This window comes from Chondrus crispus, genomic scaffold, assembly GCF_000350225.1.
Source record: "Chondrus crispus Stackhouse genomic scaffold, scaffold_1, whole genome shotgun sequence".
In the NCBI taxonomy this organism is placed as follows: Eukaryota; Rhodophyta; class Florideophyceae; order Gigartinales; family Gigartinaceae; genus Chondrus; species Chondrus crispus.
Genome location: NW_005178809.1, coordinates 743,429 through 769,492, shown reverse-complemented (window position 1 = coordinate 769,492; position 26,064 = coordinate 743,429). Strand labels below are relative to the sequence as shown.

The 26,064-nt window shown below is 54.6% G+C and overlaps 4 protein-coding genes across 4 annotated transcripts in view; 2 read left to right on the top strand and 2 right to left on the bottom strand.

Annotated features, from left to right (window-relative positions):
* Positions 1-491: 491 nt before the first annotated feature.
* On the bottom strand, positions 492-794 carry CHC_T00001410001 (hypothetical protein). Its single transcript, XM_005711792.1, has one exon. It carries the CDS (start codon positions 792-794, stop codon positions 492-494), a length of 303 nt encoding a protein of 100 aa, XP_005711849.1.
* Positions 795-7,943: 7,149 nt separating this feature from the next.
* CHC_T00001409001 (hypothetical protein) lies at positions 7,944-10,463 on the top strand. Its single transcript, XM_005711791.1, has 5 exons — positions 7,944-8,012; positions 8,117-8,216; positions 8,460-9,406; positions 9,847-10,130; positions 10,346-10,463. The coding sequence occupies exons 1-5, from the start codon at positions 7,944-7,946 to the stop codon at positions 10,461-10,463; spliced, it is 1,518 nt and encodes a 505-aa protein (XP_005711848.1).
* A 4,229-nt stretch (positions 10,464-14,692) lies between these two features.
* Positions 14,693-25,896, top strand: CHC_T00001408001 (hypothetical protein). The gene is made up of 3 exons (XM_005711790.1): positions 14,693-14,886; positions 15,088-15,179; positions 25,715-25,896. Exons 1-3 carry the CDS (start codon positions 14,693-14,695, stop codon positions 25,894-25,896), a joined length of 468 nt encoding a protein of 155 aa, XP_005711847.1.
* A 128-nt stretch (positions 25,897-26,024) lies between these two features.
* Positions 26,025-26,064, bottom strand: part of CHC_T00009236001 (WD40-repeat containing protein) — a 1,248-nt gene continuing 1,208 nt past the window's right edge. Inside the window, exon 1 of the mRNA XM_005711789.1 lies at positions 26,025-26,064. This exon is cut by the window's right edge and continues 1,208 nt beyond it. Coding sequence (XP_005711846.1) covers positions 26,025-26,064 — 40 coding nt within the window.

The window sequence follows — 26,064 nt, the reverse complement described above, 5'->3', positions numbered from 1 at the left end:
TGTAAGCTTGCTGTCTGAATCGCATTCAGGAGAATACGTCCCAATAATGGCCCTGGCACCAGAGCCTGTGACCCAGAGCCATACAACTTTGGTCCCAACTACCAGGGCTCATGGCTCCGTAAAATCCTGGTTGACAATTGATTTTTCTGATATTCGCCTCAAACGGCACTCCCATTGGTCCCGGTGGTGGACCTTGTTGGATCCTGCAAGCAAGGCCTCAATGATGGAATATTTCCATCCACCCTCGATCGGAGCTGTAATGCGATCTGGCATCTTTGAAAAGGTTGCTGAATGTTTCTGAAGTTTCAAAGGTTCCCAAAGTGCTGCCGAAAGTTTGAGCAACTTTTTCTGCGAAACTCAGAAACATGCGTAAGCAATTTGTAAACAGCTCGATTAGCTGTAATGATATCTTCCAACTGAGCCACTTTTCCACAAAACCGAAAAGAATTGGCAAACCATTGCCAAAACGTTTGCGGAAATTTTAGGCGAAACTATAAACGTCCGTGCAAGTTTTGGAAAGACGTGGTCACAAGCATAACTGGACTTACAGTGACAGGTATTTTCCGTAGCGATTCCATCATGCTTCGTCCACTGTTGACAGTGGCGCACCAATGATATTTAAACGAATAAAAATGCGCTACAACACGGCATACCAGGCGAGCTGAGTCATGGACGCAACACCAGGGGCAAAAATGAGACGGGGCCAGGGTCAGACGTCTCGGAGCGGATGACCGCGCAGGACCTATTCTCCTGATCGCGACTCTGTCTGCGGGGACGGTAAGCTTACAGCCCATGTTCTGTAAGCACGCGGGATATCAATATCCAGAAAGGTGCATGCACCTTTTTGTGCCGTGTTATCATATCAAATACGCCGTACAGTATATATGCGCGTGCGCGACGGCTGGAAGCGGAGGGAGTCAATTCCGCGGGGCAATAGAGAGGACGGGGGCGGTAGCTCAAGGCAATGTGCTTTATACGCGCACGGATGGGCGACAGATGCTTGCGAGTTTCCAAAGTGTGTAACCTGAATGCTCTCTGCTGCTGGCGCTGGCACCAGCGACTCACGGACGTCCAGAGCAGCAGATCGCCGCGCCAGCAGTGCGGGGGTGCCAACGCGGCCGAGATCATTGCTGGCAGGTGGCAGGAGAGATGTGGCCAATGGTGGGCAGTGGGTGCATCCAGGAAATAACACTCCGCCACTTCGTCACTTCTCACCCAATCAGAGGTCGTGAAAAGTGGCGAATATTCGCCACTCTAGGCGAAGTGGAGGGACCCCCCTGAGGTGTCTCCACTTCGCTACTCGACGTTTCCACTTCGCCACGTTCGGCATGCATCGTCCTCGCCTCGCTGTTGCCGCTCTCGCAGCGTCTACAGCCGCATTTGTCGTGGCTCTGGCGACTCTCACAATTTTAAAAGCTCCTCGCCGAAAAAGAAGGTCACGAACGGCACCCAAATACAAACGGGCTGCCCTCCTTCACCCAGAGCGTCATGTGAAAACGAACGCCATGACACCCTGGAATGCCATTTTATCATGGGGCAGTGATGATGACTTTTTGGTATCTCTCAACTTTACAAAAGAATTGCTCCTCCATAAACTGCTAGTCGGCGCGTGAGCTTGAGCTGCCGGCGTGCTTGCGGGGGTGATCGGCGTGTGAGAAATAGCTGCTGGCGTGTGTTCGAGGGCGAGCGATATGTGTGTCGACGGACTGAGACCCGTACGGCCTCTTGGCTGAGGTCTCCGTGGAGTAGAGTCTGGGTCCATTGCGGTGGTAGCCGTGTCGTGGGGAAAGGAGTAGAGGCCGGGGAGAAGCGAGAGCGAAGAATGCGGATTTGAAGAAGAGATCAGTTTATTTGGGTTCGCTTGGGGATGGTAAAGCCGCTCGTTGGGGGATTTGTGCTGTGAAGGGGCGGGATTGCCGTTTCAAAAATTTACGGACTTCGCGGGAAGAGCGAAAAATGTCCAGCGAGACAAGAGTGGCGGAGTGGCATAGTGGCGGGCCAAATCTGCCTCCATTTCTTGATGTTCTATCATAAAGTAGCGAAGTGGCGGAGTGTTATTTCCTGGATGCACCCACTGTAGAGACAAGATAGTGAGCAGTAATTCGCAGAGAAGTAGAATAATATTCTAATATGAAATATTATTTCACCACCTGCGCACGCTAAGCAGACAGACAACTACTTGTAAGACGTCGAGTGGACGCTTTGTCGCAGTCTCTCCAGAGAGGTAACCCTGAGACAAACCCTTACTTGAGATATATGGGTACAGGTACAGGGGAGGGCTCCTCAATAGTTCGCATTTGAATAGTTCGTTACGCCAATAGTTCGCTTTTCTGACGATGTCACGGCTTTTCAGACGTGTACACGTGTACCGATTCAGACCGGCGCGACCGCCACTGTCCTCCCTTTGTTCATGCTCCAAGAGCACGAGTATAATCTCTTCTTCATCCCGCCCCGCAGCCGTCCACATTGCGCGCAATGACGTTGAACTCCGCACCCGCTGTTAAAAGCATGCGCAAAAGATTGACTCTCTCCGAAAAAGCAGATATTATTCACCAGCTCTGTAATGGGTTCACCGTGAGAGATGCAGCAACTCGTTTCGGTTGCAATCCGCGAACAATTCAAAAGATCCGTAAGAATTCTGTACGAATCCTCAATTGTTATTGAGAAACTACCGCCACTGTCCGATGTTGCGCAGTTACAGTATTTGAGGGAGTGGAGGCTTTAGCGGAAAGGGCAGGTGTCGTTGCGGCCAGCGAGGGGCTTCGTCGGGCAAAGCGAGTCTTTTTCGAGGCATACCGAGAGCAGACGAGAAAGAGAACACGGCAGACGCTCATTTCCGAGCATTTTTTGGTAAAGGACCTATGCCAGCAATGCGATCTTAAATGTTCGTTCTGTCAATAGTTGGCATTTTTTGGTCCTGGCACGGGGGTGAACTATTGAGGGGTGCCTACTGTAACTGAATAGAGGTTGTCACTTTACCCGTCACTCTTCCTGACGGACCGCAAGGACAGACTGTCAGCATTACAGTCTGTCACCAGCGGTACTTAGACCCACGAGACGGCGACGACGAGTAAAGACACCCCCATGAGGATTACGATTCATCAGGTTATGGCCCGCTTCGCACCACTACGACACACCATCAACTGAACGCAAACTGGATCGCGCTACACGCACTCGCAGCCGTCGAGCGTCTGCAAACAGACCAGCCGGAAAGACAGGCATCACAACCCGCCCCCGCCGCCCCCTTTCCGAATCCTCATCAACACCCAACCTCCTGCATCCAGCAGCCCTTCTCTACATCCCTCCTCCCAGGCAACAACGATCTCACACGCTCACCACCATGGACATCAAGGACATCCCCAAGCTCGACCGATCTAACTATGTACCATGGCTCCTGGCCATAAAATCCGCAGCCTACACACAAGATGCAATCGAACATATCGAGGGCAACCCGCCCACCCCAGACGACGAGCAGGAACGAAAATCCCACCTCCACGCCAAGCACAAACTCTTGGGCAAAATGCTAGCCACAATACCAGCGGACATCATCAACCTCGTTCTTATGCCTGACGAGAACCCCACACCACACGACATCCTCGAGAAGCTCAAAGCCCATCTCGACACAACGAATGCGAGTGACCACCTGTACCTAAAACAACTAGCGGAACAGTGCCACATCGAACCAGGCCAATCAATCTATGAATACGTCCAACGCCATGAGACCATTAGGGCGCAAATGATCGCGGCTCGCTACCCCGACATCGCCAAACAGCGCACAACAGTAGACTACATGATCGAAGGCCTCAAACACAACCCAGCAACAGTGGACATCGGACTCCAGCTCCTGTCACTGCAACCCAAAGACGTGAAGGACTTCGTGCACAAATACAATCGAATCGAAACATACCGTCAAGCCATCCAACCAAGCAACCCTTGGCCACAAGCTGCAGCCAGAACACGTGCGTACATACCAACTCACGGCCGCCGCCCCCAACCCCGGCAAATACGCCGACCCGCCACAAGACACACCAACCCCTGCCGCCATCACATTTCAAAGGGCGTCAGGTACCCGCAACACGCGGACAGCGAATGTCGAGACCAAACACATCCGCAGAATCAAAAAACAGCACGTCGGCGACCCGCCGCCAAGGCACGAGCCATCGTCGAACCAGACGACGCGCATTACAGTGAGCTCAACATGGACGACACCGACACCGAACCCGACCACCACCAAGGCGAGGCGGGTACGTTCATCCTAGACTCGGCAGCGCATCCCACGCACACATCCCGCCCCCTACCACACATGAAGCTCCTCACCCATCCCACAAAATCTCTCACAGCAACTAACCAACCCACGAAATGCACCCACGCCGGCACCATTCAGACATATACCAATAAGGGGTACCCCCTACGCCTCAAAGCAGTACACAGCCCGAACATTCCATACACACTAGTATCTGTCCACGCTCTAGCATCACTAAAATGCACGGTCACATTTGACACAAATACGGCACACATCAGGGACAGACAAAACAAAGTCATCGGCACGGCTCCATGGAATAAATCACTGCACGCCTATGCCTGGTCACCCCGAAAAAGAACCACCCGACACACAGCCAAAAGTGCACGCACCATGCCAACACGAGCCAACAACCGCACGACGACCAAGCAACCAACGGCCACAGCACAGGCCACCCCACCCCGATCAGCGACAAAATCAGCACACCTATTGCCAAATCGCACACCCACCAAAACCCGATCGCCAAAAATACAACACTTCCACGACCCCAATCCACACACACCCAAACAACTGTCAAAAACCACAGCAACCGCGTATGAGTGGCACCTCGCCCTCAACCACGCCCCGCCCAAAGCGCTCCAACGCATGGCACAGGAAGGAACCATCGCCAACCTCCCAGCCAGCCTCCAAGGCGCCCCCCCACCCATCAGCTGTTCCTCATGTGCGCACGCTCGACAATCCCCCCGGCCGCACCCAACCGCACACCACTCACAACAAATCGCAGAGCAACTCAGCTCAGACACATGCGGCCCCATCACACCCCCGTCAACACACGGAAATGCACACATATTCACCTGCATAGACACGGCCAGCAGATACCTGGTCACCTACTACATTCGCAAGAGACAAGAAGTGAACGCCATAATACTGCAGTTGTTCCACACGTTGTCCCTACAAAACAAACTCCCCCAAGCGTACAGGACAGACAACGCTAAAGAATTCACATCGACACACGCAAAAAGGACATATCAATCCCACGGCATACAGCACATAACTAACACCCCCCACCAGCCACAAGAAAATTCTATTGCCGAAAGAATCAACAAAACGCTGTTCACAAGTGCCAGAGCAGCACTTCATCACGCGTCACTACCACCCCAATTTTGGGAGGACGCAGTACGCGATGTTGTCTTCAAGTACAACATAATGAGACACAGCGTCACCAAAAAAAGCCCGTGGAGCCTCTGGCACGGCAAACCAGCGCGCATGACACGCATCTTCGCCTTCGGGCAAATCGGAACGGCACCAATTCACGCACACAAAACCAAACTCCAAGCTCGCAGCGAACCCGTCCGATACATGTTCCCAACATCGGAAACGCACATCATGACCATCACGATAAACAGTGCGCGATACAGGGTCATCCGAGCGATCGACTTCAAACCATACTCACGACACCGGGACCCCACACACACGTCAACGGACGCATTCAAAACCAAACTGACAAGACCCAAACCGCCAGCACAAAGCAACAACAAGCACCGATACATACCACCACCAAAAACCATCGACCAAACCACACCAGCGCCACGCCATGCCCACGCAGCACGGCAGTACCCGGACGCGGCAGAATGGGAGACCGCGCACAACGCTGAATTAGACATGCTGGACCAACAGACCACGATCAAATGGATACCGCCATCAGACGTGCCCCCGCACGAAAAACTCATACCCCTCACGATGACGTACAGATACAAACGTACACCAACAGGGAAAATAGCAAAACGAAAGGCACGCTGTTCCATACGAGGCGACCGCATGCAGCCAGGCAAACACTTCGACCCTAAACAAACGTCCACTTTCATGGCAGAGAAAACGTCAGTGCGCACAATCCTAGCAATCGCTGCATCACACAGATGGCCTCTACAGTACATGGACATCACGGCCGCCTACTTACACGAGACACATGACCCCCGCTTCCCCGTCTATGTGAGACAGCTCCCCCGATTCGACGGTAACCTCAAGCACGGCACCGAAGCGGGACAACTAGTAGGCAACCTATATGGCGGCCGATCTGCCGGCCACCGTTACACTGCCGGCCTTCAGAAACATCTCATCAAGCAAGGCTATCAGCAATGCGACAGCAACCCATGCTTATTCACCAAAACACACACAACGGGCACACTGCTGTTCGCTGTCAGCATGGACGACTTCCTCGTCACCGCTTCAAACCAAGCACTCATCGATGAACTACTCACCGCCCTCAAGCAAAAGTACAACATCAAAAATCTCGGATTCCCCCATATGTACCTCGGTTGGCAAATAACACGCGACGCACAAGGCAGCATCCACATCTCGCAAGAACAGACCATAAGCACCATACTTGCGAAACACAACATGTCGGAATGCAATCCAAAAACAACCCCCGCGCCGCAAAAGCCAAACAAGAACGTAGAGAACCAAACGGCGCCCCTATCCCCCACGCTCGCCACCCACTACCGCTCCATTCTAGGAGACCTCCGGTATGTCGTCGACAGCACCCGTTACGACGCGTACCACACCACCAACCAGCTGACGCGACACAGCAAGCAACCGAGCCAAGCAAATTGGCACGCGCTCAAATGGCTCCCCCGGTATCTCAAGGGCACCAAGAGCAAGGCCATATCGTATCACGCTCGAGCCCCGATATGTCTGCGCACATACAGTGACGCAGACTATGCAAATGCCAAAAGCCGCAAGTCGCTCACGGGCATAATACACACTATCGGCCACTCCCCGATAGCCTGGACATCGACGCCCCAAGACGTCGTAGCCCTGTCAACCTGCGAGGCTGAATACATAGCAGCCTCGCTCGCCGCCCAGCAGACACTATGGCTTCGTCGGCTGCTTCGAGACATGAAGCATCCACAACAGCACCCCACGACAGTATTCATCGACAACCAATCGACCATATAAGTCGCGGAAAACTCCGCCCCCACGCGCAGACGGAAGCTCATCGATGTCAGGCACCACCACCTGCAACATCACATCCAAGGCGCCGCTATCACCGCGCAACACATCCCATCCGCGGGCAACCCAGCAGACCTATTCACAAAAGCGCTCGGACCCATCCGCTTTCAAGAAATCTGCAACATCATCCAACCACATGAACCCCGCAGCCCCGACCCGAAAGCGCACCCCGGCACATCCTTCACGCGCACCCCTCAGCGTCCCCCGGGACTGACGGACCGCAACTCTCTTCATCAGACGCTGACAGGTGCGCGCGTGACCGACCGCAAGGACAGACTGTCAGCATTACAGTCTGTCACCAGCGGTACTTAGACCCACGAGACGGCGACGACGAGTAAAGACACCCCCATGAGGATTACGATTCATCACTTCCCTCTGTACAGTTATACCATCTCGGCAGCTGCAATACGCGCACAGTTGATGAACGGCCCTCAGCACACCGTGCTCGTCGTTAGGAACGGCCCTGAACACACAACGCCACAACAGCTTACGAGATCGCCGCGAAAAAGAAAGCAAATTACTTGCCGTGCATCGCAGAGCCTTCTGTATCCCTCCCCCTTACAGTAGTACTACAGTATCCATCGGCGGCAGGGCAGGAGGAGTGTGAGGTCGCCGGGGATTGGTCGCCAGGATTTGGTCCTGCTTAATGACAAATTCATTTTGATTGAAACATTGTTTCTGCATTCTGCACTGCATGCTGTGCCCTTACCCTCGGTTACTGTACACCGACTGCGCTAAATTCCGTAAGGGCTGTACTGCATCTGTGCACAGTCTTGTGAAAAATGTTTTTCAATGCGACTCATCATTGAGTCCCCTTCAGTGTTCTGTAACCACCGCTCCACAAAAGAGCTCCCACGATGATATAAGGGTCAACCCTGCAATCGTCGTCACCATTTCATTAGCTTTCAGAAGCCCTTTTTCGCATTATCTGTTTTCATCAATCCCCACAAAGGTCCAAAGCTGCTGTGTGAGTGTCGACACTTCCTCTAACACCATTCGTTTACTCTTGAAATGGATCCCGCAAATTTCTCGGTTGGATTTGAACGTACCTTGATCGCTCTGACCTATTTTCTGACTGCCGCTCTGTTCCTGAGCTACTTGTACGGTGCTTCTCAAGAGCGTTCTGACCTCGGCGTGGGGCTGCCCCTCTATGCCAAAATGGCTTCCTTGGCCATCATGATATGCTTACTTTCATTTGTGAGTTTAATAGGGTTTCTTGCTGGAATAATATCAGGCGTTGCATTCGGAGTCATTCTCATTGGACTCATACCTTCACTTGATGCAATGCGCAGGTTGGTCTCAATGAACCCGACTGAACACCTAGACCTAGGTGCGAGATCGGCTCTGTGCATACCTATCGAACAATTCGAATACCTCCGCCATGGGGAGCCCCCAAACGCCAATCTTCAGAACAATATAGATATTCACTTCCCGACAACGACCTATATCAGAGTTCCATCTCATGAATCTTACACGCCACTATTGCCTATAACATGTATGTGGAATGGTGAGATAGTCCGCTACAACGAAAAGGTTATTGTGTTGAAAGACGAGAACAACTTGGGAGACGCTGTCATGTGGTGGAAGGCGGCCAAGCGCGGAAAGAAGATCATCAGAAATCTAGAAGGGGTGAGGTTGGCCCATCCCAAACGGATTGTCCGTGCGCTTGAACTTATCGCAGAAATGGCTATGATAGGGGATTCCATCCTGCATTACTATGAGACAGCACTGAAAGAATATGCAAAGTCGGACCAAATTAGAGATGCGGTTCACACTACACCGTCCTCAGTCTATTCCCGGATTCTCGGTGCAATCGGATTACTAGACGAGTGGGGAATAGTTGATGACGCCAAAAAGGAAAGGTTTATCTGGGAAGATTTCTCGGAACTGAGACGAGGAGACAAATATGGAATGCTATTCTTCATTCTTTTAAACACGTCCAGTTTTTTCGACTCACGCAAAGAAGAGGAGGATGACTTTCCACGTACTACGGCCTCAGATGTCACTAAAATTTTTATGGAGTCCAACGAAGACATTACAAGAAAGTCTATTACGGAAAAGTGGCTCTCACATTATTACTGGGACCCAGAGTCCCCTTTCAAGAATCAGGATGAAGATGAAGGGGCGTCCCTGACGTACATCGATGCGACCCCTGCAGTCTGAGATTCGTTTGTGCTGATGAAAAGAACGGAACCCCACTTTGTTTTCCTTCAAGACGGGTCGATCCGGCACTGCTGTGATCAGGCGGATGTGAAACTCGTGGAAAACTCTCATGCCCCCTGTTTTCGGTATGATGTGAGTTTCGCCAAATGCGTTCTCTGAAAAATTTTCGTTTAGAAAATATGAGCAAACACGCCGCCAAAACATGCGTTTTCGGGACGTTACGGACAACCTTATATTGTGCAACAAATGTTTCTTTACTCCAAAAGTCAACGCTATCCCTCCCCTCTGCAAATCTCCACAAGGGCTACTATAGAGGATTGAAGGTCGTGCTGGCATGCTTACAAATAGAGTTGTGATGGTTTCGAAAAGGGGCCAGCCCTCGACCCCCAGAGGACACCTTACGGGAGGTGGTACTGTACAGCATCACCTGAAAGCAGATTTTAACGGGCTCACAGCGACATGCAGCTTACCGGAGCGCTCGAGCTTTCTCTTGTGCAAACCCGCGGCTATGCTCAAGAAGGGACCACCGACGTCAGGTGCACGGCAGGAACCGGAGTGCGGCTCATATGATCTTGAAACACAGACCTGCAAACAATGCACGGGAACTCTACATAGCTAGATTTATCCTCCGACGCATATCGATGCCAATGCTTGTGCGTTCGAGAGTAGAAGAGGGTCAAATAATGTATGTGGAAGTTCCGCGGTTCATGGAGCTACGGTTCACAGATCGGCAGCTGGAACACGCCTGTAACTAAAATCAAGGTGAAGAAGCACTGCATTTATTTGTTGCCGTACCTGTGACGAAACAGCTGAACCGAGTGTCTGAAAGCCGTTCTCATCATTAGTTCCAGCGCCACCCCCATCCCGTGGGCTTTTACCAACGGCCAAAAAGGGGCAGACGGCAGAACGGGGGCTGCTGGAGTGATTCGGCAGACGTCGTAGGGGTGTGTCCTATCAGTCCTTATTAGTAGCTAAACATGACAGTGATCACTTTCGCCCCTTGCTTTCATTTCGCCTTTGTAGTGTCTGGGTGAAAGATGACCGAAATTGATACAGGTATGATTATTTTTTGAAGCGGTTGTTTCTTGTGCGCGTTCTCCGTAAAAATATGATCCAGGCAAGCGAACTATTAAAACTCAATACGGGCCGCATGTAGTTTTACAGTTATTAAAGTATCGGCTTGTACAATTTGTGTACTGTTCAGTACCAAACGTTTGACTCTATGCATTTGTTGTTGCAAAAGAAAAAAAAAACGATAGATGCCTCGTTCGAGATTAAAGCTGGTCTCACAAGTAATCATATGAATTCACTTCCAAGCACCTGTGCCGACTGTAGCACACGGTGCAGACCAGGTGCGCAAATGCAGGACCAAACCTATGAAGAAAAAGAGAGTAGCGAGACGGCAAGAATCTAAAAAAATACTCTTGTGGAGGGTCGAACTCCAGACCTCCAGCATGTTAGGCTGGCGCTCTAACCAACTGAGCTACAAGAGCAAATGCGATACTTCTCCGAGAAAATTTACCATTATTTAAAGGCATTATAGCCCTGAAATCTACTACTGTAAGCCGTGAAATTACAGTAAACATGAAAGAGCGCAATTACTCACAGATGACGAAGAAGCGGACAACGCCATTCTTCAGCTCCCCTCCGTCACCGCACGCGCGTGCAGGCTGCACGCGACAGTGGTCGCGCCAGCGCGTTCAGCGCAAGCAGCTCGAGCGCGACCGGCCTCGACAAACTCCTCGCCCTGTCCATGCCGCTCTGGCCCCCGCCCAGGTCCCCCCGCCGACGCGACCGTGGGTGCCTGTAGCAGCCGCGCAACCCCGTCCCACTCGCCGCTGCATCCCCCCTGCGGCCCATCCAAACGCTGCGAGCGCCACGCCGCCTCCCATGTTCGTTCAACTGCCTTTGTCCTCCACTTGTCCGTGTGTGGAGCCTCGCCCCCCTCCAATTGCCACGTGCCCAGGACCGCCCCGGTTCTTCCGTCCTCACTCGTGCGGCTTCCCCGCGCAGCACTCGCACACCCCTCGTCAGTCCCTTCGTCAGCCTCGAGTAAGAGACTTCAGCGAGTGCAGCACTCGCAGCCTCTCCGTCAGCAGCCTCTCCGTCAGTCTCGCGAGCCACACCCGCTGAAGCTCGCGCTCTCGCCCGCCCCGTTGGCAATCCCATCCGCCTCGACCCCCGCACGGGCGAACCCGTCGCCCCCCCGCCGGCCGTCACGACGAAGAGTGCGAGTGCTGCACGGGGATGCCGCGAGAGTGAATGGTCCTCAGAGGACGGAAGACCCGGCGCGGGGCCTGGACACGTGGCAATTGGAGGCGGCGAGGCGCGACAAACGGAGAAGTGGAAGACAAAGGCAGTTGGAACGGAAATGGGAGGCAGCGCCTACGCGTTTCGCCCTGGACGCAAACCTCGCCGCCTTCTCTTCCTTTGCTGCAGCCCAGCCCGCCCTATGCCGCGGCGTCCACCTCGCTGGCCCCGTTCTTCCTCCCCACGTTAATGTCCCCCGCGTCGCTCGCTGCACATACACCTACTTCCTCGCCTGTCACACCACTCCCTTCGTCCGCCTCCTCGCCCACCTGCGCCTCGTCTACGAGGACCTCGCCGCCCACACCGCCCCCCTCCCTCCCGCCGCTTCCGCTCTCGACTCTTTCGCCGCTGCCGCCGTTGCCTGCCGCCTACGCCGCGAGGAGCTCCGTCTCCTCAACCGCCGCACTCCCATCTCCGTGCCGCTACCCGTCCGTCAGGCTATGGCCCTCACGCTCCACGCTCAAGCGCTGGCACGTGCCCAGGGTCCCTGCTGCCCGCCATTATTGCCAGGATTGCCAGGAGGGAGCAACCCCTTCACCTATCGTCATTCCATTCGCGTGCACCCGCTTTCTTCACACACTCCATCAGTGCGATGCGGTGCGCGATGAGTCCGGTGCGATTAATCTGACATGTCCACTTCTGCCGTCTCAACTTCACACCTCAAATTAATCCCCGTTGGTGAAGCGTGGGGAAGTGCACAAAGCGGTCGCACTGCAGCAGGGAGGTTTTTTTTCGGTGCGCATCGGGAGCAAGGGCGCGAATCGCGCGGCACGCCGCGCAGTCGGGACGCGCTGCCCCGCGCCCGGGCCAGGGCGGCGCTCTTCGGCCGTGCGTCTCCGGAGCTGCACGAACCATCGCTACATCTCTGCCGGCAAACGCTTCCCGTTCAAATCACGCGCGACCCGCAGCGCAAGCACCGTGCCACCCTGCTTTCCGCCCGTGCGCAGAGATGCGCGCACCCCGACTGCCGCCCGCGCCGCGCGCCCAAAGCGCGCGCGTCCGAATGCGCGCCACCACCTCCGGTTGCGCGCGCCCTAACCTAGACGCGCTATGCCTCCCCTCCCCCCCTCTCCCTTGCGCGCCCGCGCGCGCGGCCCGCTCGACGCAAGCCATACCGCGAACGCCCCGTCGCCGCCGCACGTATGGACGGCGCGCGCGCGCCCGCCGCGTTCTGGTCGCGTGGCGGACGCTTCCCCGCCGCGACTCTATTTGCTCGCGCGCTCGCGCGAAGTGTACGTAAAAGTTGGGGCCGCCGCGCGCCGCGATCCGCGGGCAAGCATCCCCGCCCCCTCTCATTCTCGCGCGTTGTGCAGTGTGCATCACACGCATGTACTGTAGTGTACCGATGCCCCCGGCTGGGCCAGGACGCTCACACTTTTGAACAGTGACTGCCCGCACGCAGCGAGCGCCCGAGCACCGGCTGGAGGCCGGCAGCAAGGCTTCCGGGCCGCGACGCGGTCCGCTGGGAGCGGACACCGAGAGGCAAGCGAAGCATTCAGGCAGGCATGCATGTCGGACGCGCTGGAAGCGCCCGCGCCGCATGCGTGTGGGCCGGGGGGCGGACGCTGAAAGGCAGGCGAAGGACATGGCGACGCGCGTTCATGTCAAGCAGTGCGTAGTGATTGTTCATGAAGGGTACCGTTTGCCGATTTTGTATTTGTAGGAGGCAGGCGTGCGGTGTCATGATTCAATACTGTACCACCGCACGTGTACACCAAGTACACGAGTGCCAGAGATGAGACTCTCTTTCAGGAAACGATCGTTCGCCGTCTCCTTCACGGGCACCGACGAATACTGGTAAACATACCAATTCTCGTTCGACCAACTCATGTACGAAATGATATTTCTTTTCAATGGGCCTTGTACGTTTTTGCCTGCAGACCCAGCTTTGGTGAATAGGTCACGTGTTGTCGTCATCGATGAAAGTTGGTTTTCAGAACACATACTTCAACTCACTCAATATCTGAAACAACCATCTCGCTTCTTGTGCACAATCGGATAGCGGGATGTATTCGGCTTCCGTCGCTGACAGTGCCGTGTACGGCACTGTCTTTTCTGTTCATCCAGCTGACGGTGCCAGAGTGTAATTGAAAAATATTCCACTTGTTTACTTTCTCTTTTTCCGGATGCACCCAATGTATGTATGTGCGTCGAGAATCGGCGAGTAGATGCAAGCGGTGATACGAAGCGCAGGTAGAGGGCGGGTGTGACGAACGAAGCGCAAATTTATGGTAAAATTGAAGAAAAAAGTTGCCCTCGTTTGCTATTTTTTCTTCGGACACGTGTGCACTTGTGCACTGTGTTCCATTCGCCCCTCTCAACAGCCCCTCTCAACATTGAGAGATTCACCTCAACGTTGACAAACCCGTCGCGTCCTCCGCAGACGCGCCCCTTCTGTCTGTGTCACGCATCAATCCATACTGCTCCATACTGCTCCAGCAAGTCCACGTCCGTGCACGGCAGGCGAGCCGCGCGACCTCACCAGGTGCAACTTGGCGCGCGCCAGGCACAGGTCCACCTGTCTATCGTTGTTGAAGTCGAGCTCGACGACACCCGATAGTATGCCTGAAACCCGTCCGTGCACGGCGCGACGATGGCAGTGACAAGCACGTTGGTAGTTCATACATACACATACATGAACCGCAACGTGCGTCAAGCAACCTTCTCAGCCATTCATAACAAAACAAAACACCTCCTCCCCACTACTAAAGGGGGGGTGCTGCAATTGTCGGACAGTGACAAAAAGATCGGACATCCAAAATATTTTGAAAATTATCTCCGACACGGGCCAAGGTGCACCGCCGCGCGTAACGGCGCCAGACAGTGCGCCGTATCTCAGAACGACGTGGTTGAAATTAAAGAAAAAATATCTCAATCGAGTGCTCACAGCTTGCTACGTACTGTATAAGAGTGTAACAACCCAAAAATACAAAACAGGCATACTTTTCTATTTTTTTTAAATTTGCTTCGATGTCCGATCTTTGTGCGCGGTTGGGGTGCAAAAGTGTCCGCGCGCTTCAATCTCACTCCTCGTCTTTGTCCGTCTTTGTCCGTGCTTGTTTTCGCCAAGTCCCAGTAGACAAACGGCTGAGAGTGTTCCCGTCGCAAGACATAAAAAATGGTGATTGCTTGACAATTACAAGTACTTTTTCCTTGAGGTTTTTGTCCCACTTTTAGAGCACCCCCCTTTACCGCGCACAGTTGCAACGCAGTACAGTACTAATGTCTCGTGCACCAAGCGTTTATCCCTTTCCGCAATTTACACCACTAGCTTCATGATAGCAACCAGATAACCCACCCCTGCAACTACGACCCCGCGATCGTGGTCTATCTGCAAGTCTTGTGGATTGTCCAACTGGGCCAAGACAGCCTCAGACCCATCCTCTCGCCTTTGCACAATTGCTCCCTCCCTTGAAAATAATTGTGATGTTCGTCCTGCGCGAGAAGCAGTACTCAAGTATGTCGGCAGGATTTCTTCCCAATCCTCTAGCCTCCCGATGTGAAGTGTGATCCCTCTCTCCACGTCCCACACCCGCATACTCCCGTCCCACGATCCAGATGCCACACGACTTCCGTCTCCACTAATCGCAACGCGAGCCACCGTATCCGTGTGTCCAACCAACGCCTCCCCGACTTGTGCCCCCGTCTCCACGTCCCACACACGCACGCTCGTGTCAACCGATCCAGATACCACACGTCTTCCGTCCCCACTCATCGCAACGCTAGCCACCGTATCCATGTGTCCCACCAACGCCTCCCCGACTTGTGCCCCCGTCTCCACGTCCCACACACGCACGCTCGTGTCAACCGATCCAGATACCACACGTCTTCCGTCCCCACTCATCGCAACGCTAGCCACCGTATCCATGTGTCCCACCAACGCCTCCCCGACTTGTGCCCCCGTCTCCACGTCCCACACACGCACGCTCGTGTCAACCGATCCAGATACCACACGTCTTCCGTCCCCACTCATCGCAACGCTAGCCACCGTATCCATGTGTCCAACCAACGCCTCCCCGACTTGTGCCCCCGTCTCCACGTCCCACACACGCACGCTCTTGTCAACCGATCCAGATACCACACGTCTTCCGTCCCCACTCATCGCAACGCTAGCCACCGTATCCACGTGTCCAACCAACGCCTCCCCGACTTGTGCCCCCGTCTCCACGTCCCACACACGCACGCTCTTGTCAACCGATCCAGATACCACACGTCTTCCGTCCCCACTCATCGCAACGCTTACCACCTCTCCCGTGTGTCCAACTAACGCCTCCCCGACTTGTGCTCCTGTCTCCACGTCCCACACACGCACGCTCTTGTCCCGCGATCCAGATACCACACGTCTACCGTCCCCACTCATCGCAACGCAATACACTTTCGACTTGTGGCCGCAGAAACTTCTCAATACTTTCCTCTCCGACGTACTCCACAGCCTTAACGTCCCGTCTTCATATCCCACAACAACATACCCCTTCCTCTCACAGAGAGTTGCGCACGTGGCTCTTGTCACGCTCGGGTTTTCAAGATCCCCTGGGCCCTGGCTCTCCGTTTCGAACTCGCCTTCTAATTGACTGCTTGGTTCATTGGCCCCTGGGCCCTTGCTCTCCGTTTCGAACTCGCCTTCCAATTCAACCATCTTCGTCTCCTTCTCAGCAGATTGCGTGAAAACTGCTACTTTTGCCCCGGGCCACGCCACTTGACTTCCATACACTTCACCACTGGAATCCATGCCCACTTGAATTAAAAGACTGGAATATGGCAGAACAATGTGCTCCACCATCTTTCCATCGGCTCGCGCTACACACTCACTCACAGGCCGCACCCACGGCCGTGGTGCGTATCTCTCAATTTCCTCCAGCACTTTGCGCACACAACTTGAATCCCGTGCCCTGTGCTTCACTCGCCCATATAGTTGAAAGTAAATCCCGGCACTGTTTTCACCACAAAACGGTACACTCAGTCGCGCAGCCCGCATCATCAAAACCATTGTATCCACTGCATCCTCATCGACCCGTCCCATTCCCATACTCCCGCCTCCTCTCTTCTGCTTCAAGTCTCTACTCAATCCCTTCACAGCTTCCTCGTATTGACAAACCCCGCCTCTCCGTATCACTGTCTTCACCCATCGCGCACTCAAAAATAGTCTCTTAAGCTCCTCCACACACCCGCCCTGTTTCAGAACGCGATATATGCTCTCGAAAACATACTTCTCTCTTGCATCCTTGCTCTCTCTGCCCTCGCTCTCAGTTATAGCAAGCAGTCCTCTTCCCTGCCTGCATACATCTGCCAACTTCTTATACCAGAACGTTACACTTTCTTCCTTCTGCGCCTCCTGCACCGCAAAATCGTGCGTCAGATCATGCACCCGCAACCCACCACAGCCCTTCTCATACTGCAACTCTACTAATCCAACCCTTTCCATCTCCTTTGCACACCTTTCCGTCCACTCCTCGTCCATCTCCCACAAATCTCCAACCAAACTCAAAGGTATCCGGTCTTGCTTCTTCATAACGCACAGACTCCGGTGCATTTTTCGAAACGAAAATTCACCAACTGTCTCCCCACTCCTTCCCACATCCAACTCCAGGATATCCAGTGACGCATGCAACGTCCCATCCAACGACGAATATCCGTCCTTCGGACTCTCAGCGCGAATCGTGTTACGACTCTTCATCCTCGAAAGGTACGCCCCCCATGCTTCTGATACTTCTCCTTCCCATCTTTCCCTGAAGTACCTCACCATCGTTCCCGCCACGTTCAGCGCAAGCGGCAATCCGCCACACATATCCAGTATTTCACCCACGGCTTCCTTGCATCTCGCATCATCCACTTCCTCTCGATTCGCCTCACTCGCGTGCACAAGCATGTCAACTGCTTCTTTTCCACCCTTCTCCCTCGGCTCGAAAGCAACCCGCTCACCAATCTGACGCAGCTCCCTATCCCTCGTCGAGTACAGTAATCTGCTCCTCCTTCCCCCGCTGCCCCCCGCAGTGTCAGTCAGAACAGACAACTTTTGAAGGATATTCGCGTCTATATCATTCACCACCCACACATCATCAATGATGAACAGACACACATGACTACAAAACCACGCTTGTACCTTCGCTAACACCCTTCTAAAATCGCTCTCCTCTCGCATTTGCGCAGCAGTCTGGTTGCCACCGGACGCTTCCACAATCAGGCACAGTTCTTCAATCAGCCGTCCCACGTTTCCGTCTTTTCCCAGCGACATGAAGTACACTCCTCCCGAAAACTCCGCCTTAATCTTATCGTCATGCGCAATCGCTCGTAGGGCGCATGTCTTCCCGACTCCGCCCTGTCCCACTGCTGTCGCACCCACATGCTCGTTCCTATCTCTCTGTAGTACAGCCGCTTTCAGACGCGACTCACACGTATTTGGTAATCCATCGCTCCCCTGAGAATCAAGCTTCACACATATCGACGCAGGATTACGTTCGGCTCTTATCGACGGCCTGAACATATCACCCGTGCCTCGCCTGATCGACTCCACGGCCGCACGAGTCGCGCGAGTATCGATACCCGTGCTCGCCTGTAGAATACGATGGTGAAGGCGGTCCGCTTCTCGCTTGCGCTTCTCTAAGACTTCTCTATCTCCCACTGCAGAGGCGTACGCACCGAGTCTCGCTTTTGGGTCGTCCGACTCTTTCTGCAGCTCATCGAGAGACTTAGAGAGTCTCAAGATATTGAATGGATAAGCAGGGGGTTCTGCGAATAGGGGGTGTTGTTCGGATTTGAAAAGGCGATGGTGGCAAAGCGGCGCTTGCTCTTCTCTCTCCGAATCTCTTTCTCTCTTGTCGTTGTTAGTCGTTGGTAGGCGTTGTTTTTCGTTCTTGGTCTTCTCGCTGAAGAGATGGGAAAGAGATGCTTCCACTCTTGGCGTTGCCAATAAATGCAGTACATATATCAGTGACGAGGGACTTGGAGTTGCAACTATTTGAGCGATAAAAGCTTCCGGCCGATTCTCATACCGCAGACGAGCCTTTTCCATCAGGATTTGGAGCCATACACGATAACTCTCGAGAGGGTTCCGAAGAACTACTGCACAGAACTTGAACGCCCTCGCTGTTGGTTCATTCGATGCTGCCTTAGAGCTACAACTGTAGAAATCCCCGAGACATTCTAGAGCGTATATAGTTGATCCATAACATCTCTTCCGTAACGCGCTTCGGAAAAGACGAAGAGCAGTGCAACGATGCTTGCTTTGAAATAAGGTGTCGATAGATTTGTCTTGCTCTGCTTCGCTCTGAAATTTTAGGGCGAGGTTTACCTGACGCATGGCAAACTCATTGAGCGTAGGCTTCAGATTGATATCAACGTATGGGATGCGGTTCAAATGTGGTCTGCACAGAACAGTGTCTCCATTCACAAGGTCCTTCGCGGCGATGACTCCGTCCATCTGCTCACGTCGAATGTTTTCACTCCTCGGCGACGGTGTGTCATTCTCTCTTTGAGGCTCTGCAGTGAGAACAAGAGCCGGTCTGTGGGGTAACGTAAAATTAAGTGTGGCGTTCTTTGGCATGTTGAAGGTACGAGTATCGCTGGCGTCCATGTTCTGGTCCGCACCATTCTGATACCACTTTTCGTAGTCGTTTCGAGTATTGGAATTGTTTGCAGAATCCTCACGTCGTGGCGCGTCGACATTGATGCCAGAGCAAATACGAAACCAATCGGCGTCCAAGCGTTTGATTGGAAACATGAGAAAGTGAATTCCGGCAATGCCACCAAATACATCGCTTTTGTGGTCTGCACTATCTGAGGCACCGTAGTTGGCTTGCAAAGTGGCAGTACCCTCAGGTCCCCCTACACCGGCGCCGGTATCTCTCTGGTTGGATGCCTCACAAGAAATAGAAATGTTGGCGATAATTTTTTTGGTGACAATAGCCATCATCCTTCGCTCACCTTCCCGGAAGCGAAAGTCGGCGTCGATCATCTCGAGAATCTTGGTGAAAAAGAACTCTGGGTTCTGCCAGAGCAGCTTCCGTAGATTACCGAAACAATACTTTTCGCAGTTTGAGGCACCGACAGACAAGTCGCGTGAGGCGGTGGTTGCCGTTTCGTGATGCCCCTCAGTTTTAAAGGAACCTAGCAAACTGGCGTCCAAAGCGACACGAACAGAGTGATCCGTAGCACTAGCCTGACTAATCCGGTAGTCTACTTTTGTCACTTTGACGTTCCTTTCCATATCACCAAGGAGCTTATCGACTACTCCATTTTTCTCGGTGATTGCACCATTAGCTGCATGCTCTTCCTGATAGTCTTCGCAAATTTTCTTAAGGTTTGCGATCGTAACCTCAGGCGGCTCATGGCGGAAGGCAGGGTCAGGGTTGACAAAAAGCACGCCGAATAGGTCGAATCGCTCGGGGATCATTGGCCGGAAAAGCGAGAAGGCGGAGAGCAAGCAGTCGAGTTCTTCGTGGATTGCCTTGCACGGTTTGGGCAGTGGTAACTGTGCTGGGGACGGAGACGGTTGAGCTTTTCCGCGACGCCGGTTTCTCAGCCCTGGAAAAGCGAGACGTCGCATCTTCCGCGGACGTGAAGTCATCTCTTCCGTCATGCTGGAGCGCAAGGAGGGGAGAGTCGTTGGGATGATAGGCAGAAATGGAGAAGAAGGGTTAAAGGGGGTGCCCTGGGTTACCGATGTACAAGGTAGATGCGGTATGCACAGCCGGGGACACGGGTGAATGGCAGAGATAGGGAGCGTGGCCTTCCAAGGCTGGGGCGTGGTTTGTGCGCGAACGGTGGTGATGTCGGGGTTGGAGCCGTTGTGATGGGCGGGCATGTGGGGTGTGCCATGGAGCTGCGCCACTTGGAAGTGTTTGGGGCAGCGCTCAGTGGGGCGGTTGTGCGGTGTCTGGCTACAGTAGTGTGCTTGCGCAGAAGAAGTCTTGAGGCTCTCCAACTCCTAAGACTTCTTCTGCGCAAGCAACAATGAAAGGCCTTTGATTTTTTGATGTTTTTTGATGTTTTTGTTATTATTAGTGTTACACTCTCGGGCCAAGCGCGGGCCTCTGCCTTACGCAATTATCAAACCGGGCGGTACGATCTTTCGCCAGGGCACGAGTAAAGCTGTCCTCGCCTCCAAAATCAACCACGTATTCACGTCTGGTGGGCCGCCCTTGACAGTGTCGTATGCTATACGTGCACATAGCTCCCCCACGATACAGTACTTAACACTGCCGTCGCTCCTTCCCTCTCAGTAAACACGACCAAAGTCCTGAGTCTCTCCTACAGACAGGTCTGCTTCTGACGCCAACAATACCTGCAGCCGTAAGGTAAAGATAACGATACTGGAAGTACTTGAATGTGGCTTTCAGAGGAGGTTTACTGTACTCCCCAAAAATTTTCTAGTGATTCTGTTTGTTAGGTGTTAGGGTTGTCTCCGCCCCCGCCTTGTCTGATTCCAGTTTGTATAACGTAATCAACCTCATCATCCCGGACTTAGGAACGGGCCTCAGGCCCGTTCCTAAGTCCGGGATGATTCTTTCCCGAATCTCCCTATCGCACCACTCGTAACTTTTACCTTATTCATTGGACAGTTCGATGTTAATCTTTGACATTAAACTTTATCTCCTGACTGTAAGTAGCTAAGAGTCTCAACAAGTGCAGGTGAGCTACTGGTTATTATTCTGGTTGCACAACAATGAACAAGAAGAAGAAGGGGCAAGTGGAACCCTCTGAATGGCCACAGGAAGCCTCGTGAGCTGTGTGAACTGGAGACCGATGACACCTCGTTTACTCGTCGTCGCTCGTGGGTTAAGTCTGTCCTGTATAGGACAGGCTGTCCTGTGCGGTCAGACATGAGCAGAGCAAAAACAAGAAAACGTACAACGCTTTTCACGTCCAATCCGGAATAGTTTCTCAAGAAGCAACTCCACGACAGCATATGAAGCGGGAGTGGCAAGGTCATGGCAAGATGACAAACTTTCACCACTGCAACTGCACTGGCCATCGAATTCTTTATCACTGTAGATGGCATTACTTTCTTCGAAAGAACTGTTGGTTCTGTTTCGCACAATGTTAACCCGGCGATGACCGCGTAGTGGCGAACTCGCAACTCGATCCAAGTGCAACCTAGCCGCCACAGCGTTCAGCGTGTCGTCTTCCAGTACCAAAGCTGCAATGGCTGCTAAAAAAGCTGTGCTGTAGTTGTTCCTTACTTTTCGCGGCGTTGCCGCACTAATACATTTTCTCAATTCCGCTGAATTGAGGAAATTGGTACTCTAGCATGTCAGACATGGGCCGTCAACTTTGGGGTCGATTATACCGAACCTACTCTAACCTACGTGTCGCTGTAGTCGTATTACTCTTGATGCAGGATGCGCTCCGGCAGTTCACCATACTGGCATTCCCATCAACTACAACTGCCGTAAGGCAATGTGTAGCCTCTGCTGCACAGAATAGCAATCTGGCAACGTTTGTGCGCACGCAAACCAAAAAACATATTTGAGATCCTATTCCGCAACGATGATCTCCTTCTGGAAAGACATGCTGGAACCATCACGGCGGAGTAGTCGTTAAAGTGCGAGCGTCGCCTGCTTCCGCCATATTCCGACGACACTGTTGTTGTGCCTGAAGAATGAGCTTGCTTCCCTCGCCTACATTGACCACATGTTGCAAGCCTCAACATGGAATGAGAGTCGCTCCAGGTAGGAAGCATGGCGGCGTGGCCGTGCGTTTCGCTGCCGAGTAAAGTGACGGCCTGCATGGAAGGCATTGCTCACCTGAAGCGTCTCGGCCGCCAGCCAAGAAAACGGCGCGCCGGGTGGGCGGCCGCCCGGCGAGGGCGCGCAATTAAAACGAGGGCACGGCCACCAGTGCGCGCCGCGGCCTCCGCTTGTCTCCTTCTGGTACAAGCCGCATTCCACCTTACCCGGGCCGCCGTCCGCCGCGCACCACTGCGCCCTCTCACCACGTGCCTACGTCGTCGCGCCCCACGCGGGGCGAGGCCGGTCGCAGTCGCTGAGGTGCCGGCGGATGGCCCGTGCCGACGGGGTCACGCGAATCGCTCGGTACGCGACGCAATCGGGACGCGCTGCCCTGCGCCCGGGCGGCGGCGCTCTTCGGCCGTGCGTCTTCTGAGCGGCATCTAGCATCGCAGCATCTCCGCCCGTAAACGCTTCCCGTTCAAACTACGTGCGACCCGCAGCGCAGACACCACACCGCCTTGCTTCTCGCCCGTGCGCAGAGATGCGCGCACCTCGACTGCAGCCCGCGCCGCACGCCCGATGCGCTCGCGTCCGAATGCGCGCCGCTGCCTCCGTTGCACGCGCCCTAACCTCGACGCGCTATGCCTCCCCCCTCTCCCTTGCGCGCCCGCGCGCATGGCCCGCTAGACGCAATCGATATCGCTCGCCCCCGTCGTCGCGGGCGGCGGGGTTTCGCCTGTCCCCGCCGCACGCATGGACAGATTGCGTGCGCCCCCCCGCGTTTTAGTAGCGTAGCGAACGCTTCCCCGCCGCGACTCTACTTGCTTGTGCGCGCGCTGGCGGTACGCATGAAAGTCGAGGCCGCGGCGCGGCGCGATCCGCGGGCAAGCATTCCCGCCAGCCCGGGCCCCCCCTCCTCGGCACCGGGAGCGCTCCCGGTGCCTCGCGCGCGCGCGCGAGGATGAGCTGCGGCAACAGCAGCAACGGGATGGAGGGCAGGGGCGCGTTCGAGGAGCTGGACGTGCTGCTGTCGCCGCTGGCGGAGCGCGGCGTCGGCGACGGCGGCGGGGCGGCGGGGCGCGGGCTGGGCGCAATTTAGCCGTACTCAGAGACGTTCGAGCTGCTGGTGGTGGGGAGGGAGGCGTCGGCGGTGGGTTTGGCACGGCGGCTGAGGAGGGCGGCAGGGGACGAGACGGGGGAAAGGAGATGTGGAAGAGGGAGTACAAGGGACCCTACCCATTAATGCCGCCCCGTGCGAGGCCCCAAAAACATGCTTTATTGGGAGATGGCAATAGTAAATGACAAGTAGGCTCCGTGGCGCGCGTTGCGCGCCCCATATTTACACCGCATCGCGTTTGTAAGCCCCACCTTTTCTAAGCCTCACACACCTCCCCCCGCTCCCCTCTACTCATGTAGCTAGTCGTCTGCCCTCCCGCTCAAGGCGAACACCGCCGGCATGGTGTACAGCTCATCGCCTCTCTCCTCTTCCTCCCTCAGCGTCCCCATGTCCCTTAGCGCTGCGTACCCGACTTCATCAGACCCCTTCTCCTTCCACGCCTCTGTAACGGCCACCTCGCCGCCCGCGGCCCGCACCCTCTCCCGCGCCCCCTCGCTCCTCGCGCACAGGGCCCTCACCGCGAGGCACCCGGCCCTCCTTGCCGCCACATGCGTCCGCATCGCCCGCACCACCACCTCCACTGCCCCGTCCCGAGCACACCCGTCCGCCACGTCCCCGCGCCATAGGCACACCCCTCTTACCAGCCCGCAGAACATCTCCGCCTCGCCCGCGTCCGCCCCCGCCACTGCCGCCCACCACGCGCATCACCCACTCCATCTAGCCGAACACCGCGCTCTTCGCCGCGTTTCGCCTGGTCATGTTGCGCAGCAGCCTCAACCAGCTCGCCACCACGGGCGCGTGGCCCGCCCGCCGCTCCAGCCGCGCCCCCGCCGCTGCATAGAACTGATTTGCGTGGAGCTGCATGCAAACCTCGTCCGCGATCGCGCGCGCGCGCCCCACCTGCACGCACTCGGCCACCACCGCGACGTCGCCCACCTACTCCGCTACCCGGCACACCGCGTCCGCCACGTCCCCGGACAGCCTATCGTGGTCAGTCTGTCATTGGGGGCCGCTTGATTTACCTGTGCTGGCCAGGACACCTTCCCTTTTGCCCAGTGCTTATCTCTTACACGGTAACCGATACCCCTTGCGGAGGCGGTGTTCATAATTAGATTGAGTGACGACGCCGACGAACGCCGACGTTCCGTAAGGGAGAGGGAAGGACGTTGTCGGATGGCAGAGACTTGGCAGGCCGCTGCTTGGCACGAAGGAGGAGGGGCACGAAGGAGGAGGGGGAACGGTAGGCAACAACGTTTGTGCGTCGTAAATGAGTACAGGGGGGGGGGTCGTCTCAATAGTGCCTACTTTAGTAGTGCTTCCCTCTATATAGTGCTATGGCTCACCCTCTGGCACAGGTTATCATAAGCTCACACGTGTATCATCCGGCATGGTTCAGTACTCAAAGGATGAAGTTATTTAGTTGTGTTAAACAGGCTTTGTTGTGTTTGTGTTAGCAGTGTGCTTTGTCCCCAAATATATGTATTTGAGCCTCCTTTATATAGTGCCATCCCCCCAATAGTGCCATAGCTAAAGGTATGTCACGCTATAGCACTATATCGTAGGAGGCACTGTAGATGGAAAAATTGAAGAAAATAGTTGGCCTCGTTTGCCACTTCTCGTCACACGTGTTGACCTGCGCACGTGTACGCATCGCCGCTTAACAGTGAGATTGGCCCCCGCCTTGACCCGGTCTGCAACGCTTCTGAACACACCGTTGGATCACTAATGTATCTACCTCTACATCTTTACTCGCACGCAACTGACGCATGTGATAGCCAGGTGCCTGCATATTAATGCACAATATATTATATTGAGTACAAGAGCGCTCGATGAAAGGAAGCAGGTCGCTAGTTCATACATACACATACATGGACTGCAACGTCAAGCAAGCTTCTCAGCCATTCATAACAAAACAAAACAAAAAACCCTCCCCACAACGGTACTACCCCGCACAGTTGCAAACGCATTACTCGTGTCTCGGGCGCCAAGCGGACGCTTGAGCGTCTATCGCTTTCCGCAATTTACACCACTAGCTTCATGATAGCAACCAGGTGGCCCACCCCTGCAACTACGACCCCGTGATCGTGGTCTATCTGCAAGTCTTGTGGGTTGTCCAACTGGGCCAAAACAGCCTCAGACCCATCCTCTCGCCTTCGCACGATTTCTCCCTCCCTTGGAAATGTTCGTACTGCGCAAGCAGTACCCGAGTCCGCCGTCCCCAGGAACCGACGCGTGATTTCTTCCCAATCCTCTACCCACCCGGCATGAAGCGTAATCCATCTCTCCACGTCCCACACCGCCACCCTCTTGTTCCACGATCCAGCTACCACACGTCTTCCGTCCCCACTCATCACAACCCTACGCACCCCACCACCCGCGCCTCCAACTAACGCCGCCTCTCCAACTTCTTTTCCCTTCTCCACGTCCCACACAATCACGCTCCTGTCCCGTGATCCAGATACCACACGTCTTCCGTCCCCACTTATCGCAACGCTTACCACATGACCCGTATGTCCAACTAACGCATCCCCGACTTGTGCTCCCGTCTCCAAGTCCCA

Coding starts and splice junctions, on each gene's coding strand:
- CHC_T00001408001 (XM_005711790.1), top strand. CDS start 14,693: ATGTCCGATCTTTGTGCGCGGTTGGGGTGCAAAAGTGTCCGCGCGCTT. Junction 14,887..15,087: donor ACTTTTTCCTTGAGGTTTTT/GTCCCACTTTTA, acceptor AACTGGGCCAAG/ACAGCCTCAGACCCATCCTC. Junction 15,180..25,714: donor GCGCGAGAAGCAGTACTCAA/GTATGTCGGCAG, acceptor GCAGTACCCGAG/TCCGCCGTCCCCAGGAACCG.
- CHC_T00001409001 (XM_005711791.1), top strand. CDS start 7,944: ATGCTGTGCCCTTACCCTCGGTTACTGTACACCGACTGCGCTAAATTC. Junction 8,013..8,116: donor GTAAGGGCTGTACTGCATCT/GTGCACAGTCTT, acceptor CGATGATATAAG/GGTCAACCCTGCAATCGTCG. Junction 10,131..10,345: donor CCGCGGTTCATGGAGCTACG/GTTCACAGATCG, acceptor GTGATTCGGCAG/ACGTCGTAGGGGTGTGTCCT.
- CHC_T00001410001 (XM_005711792.1), bottom strand. CDS start 794: ATGGGCTGTAAGCTTACCGTCCCCGCAGACAGAGTCGCGATCAGGAGA.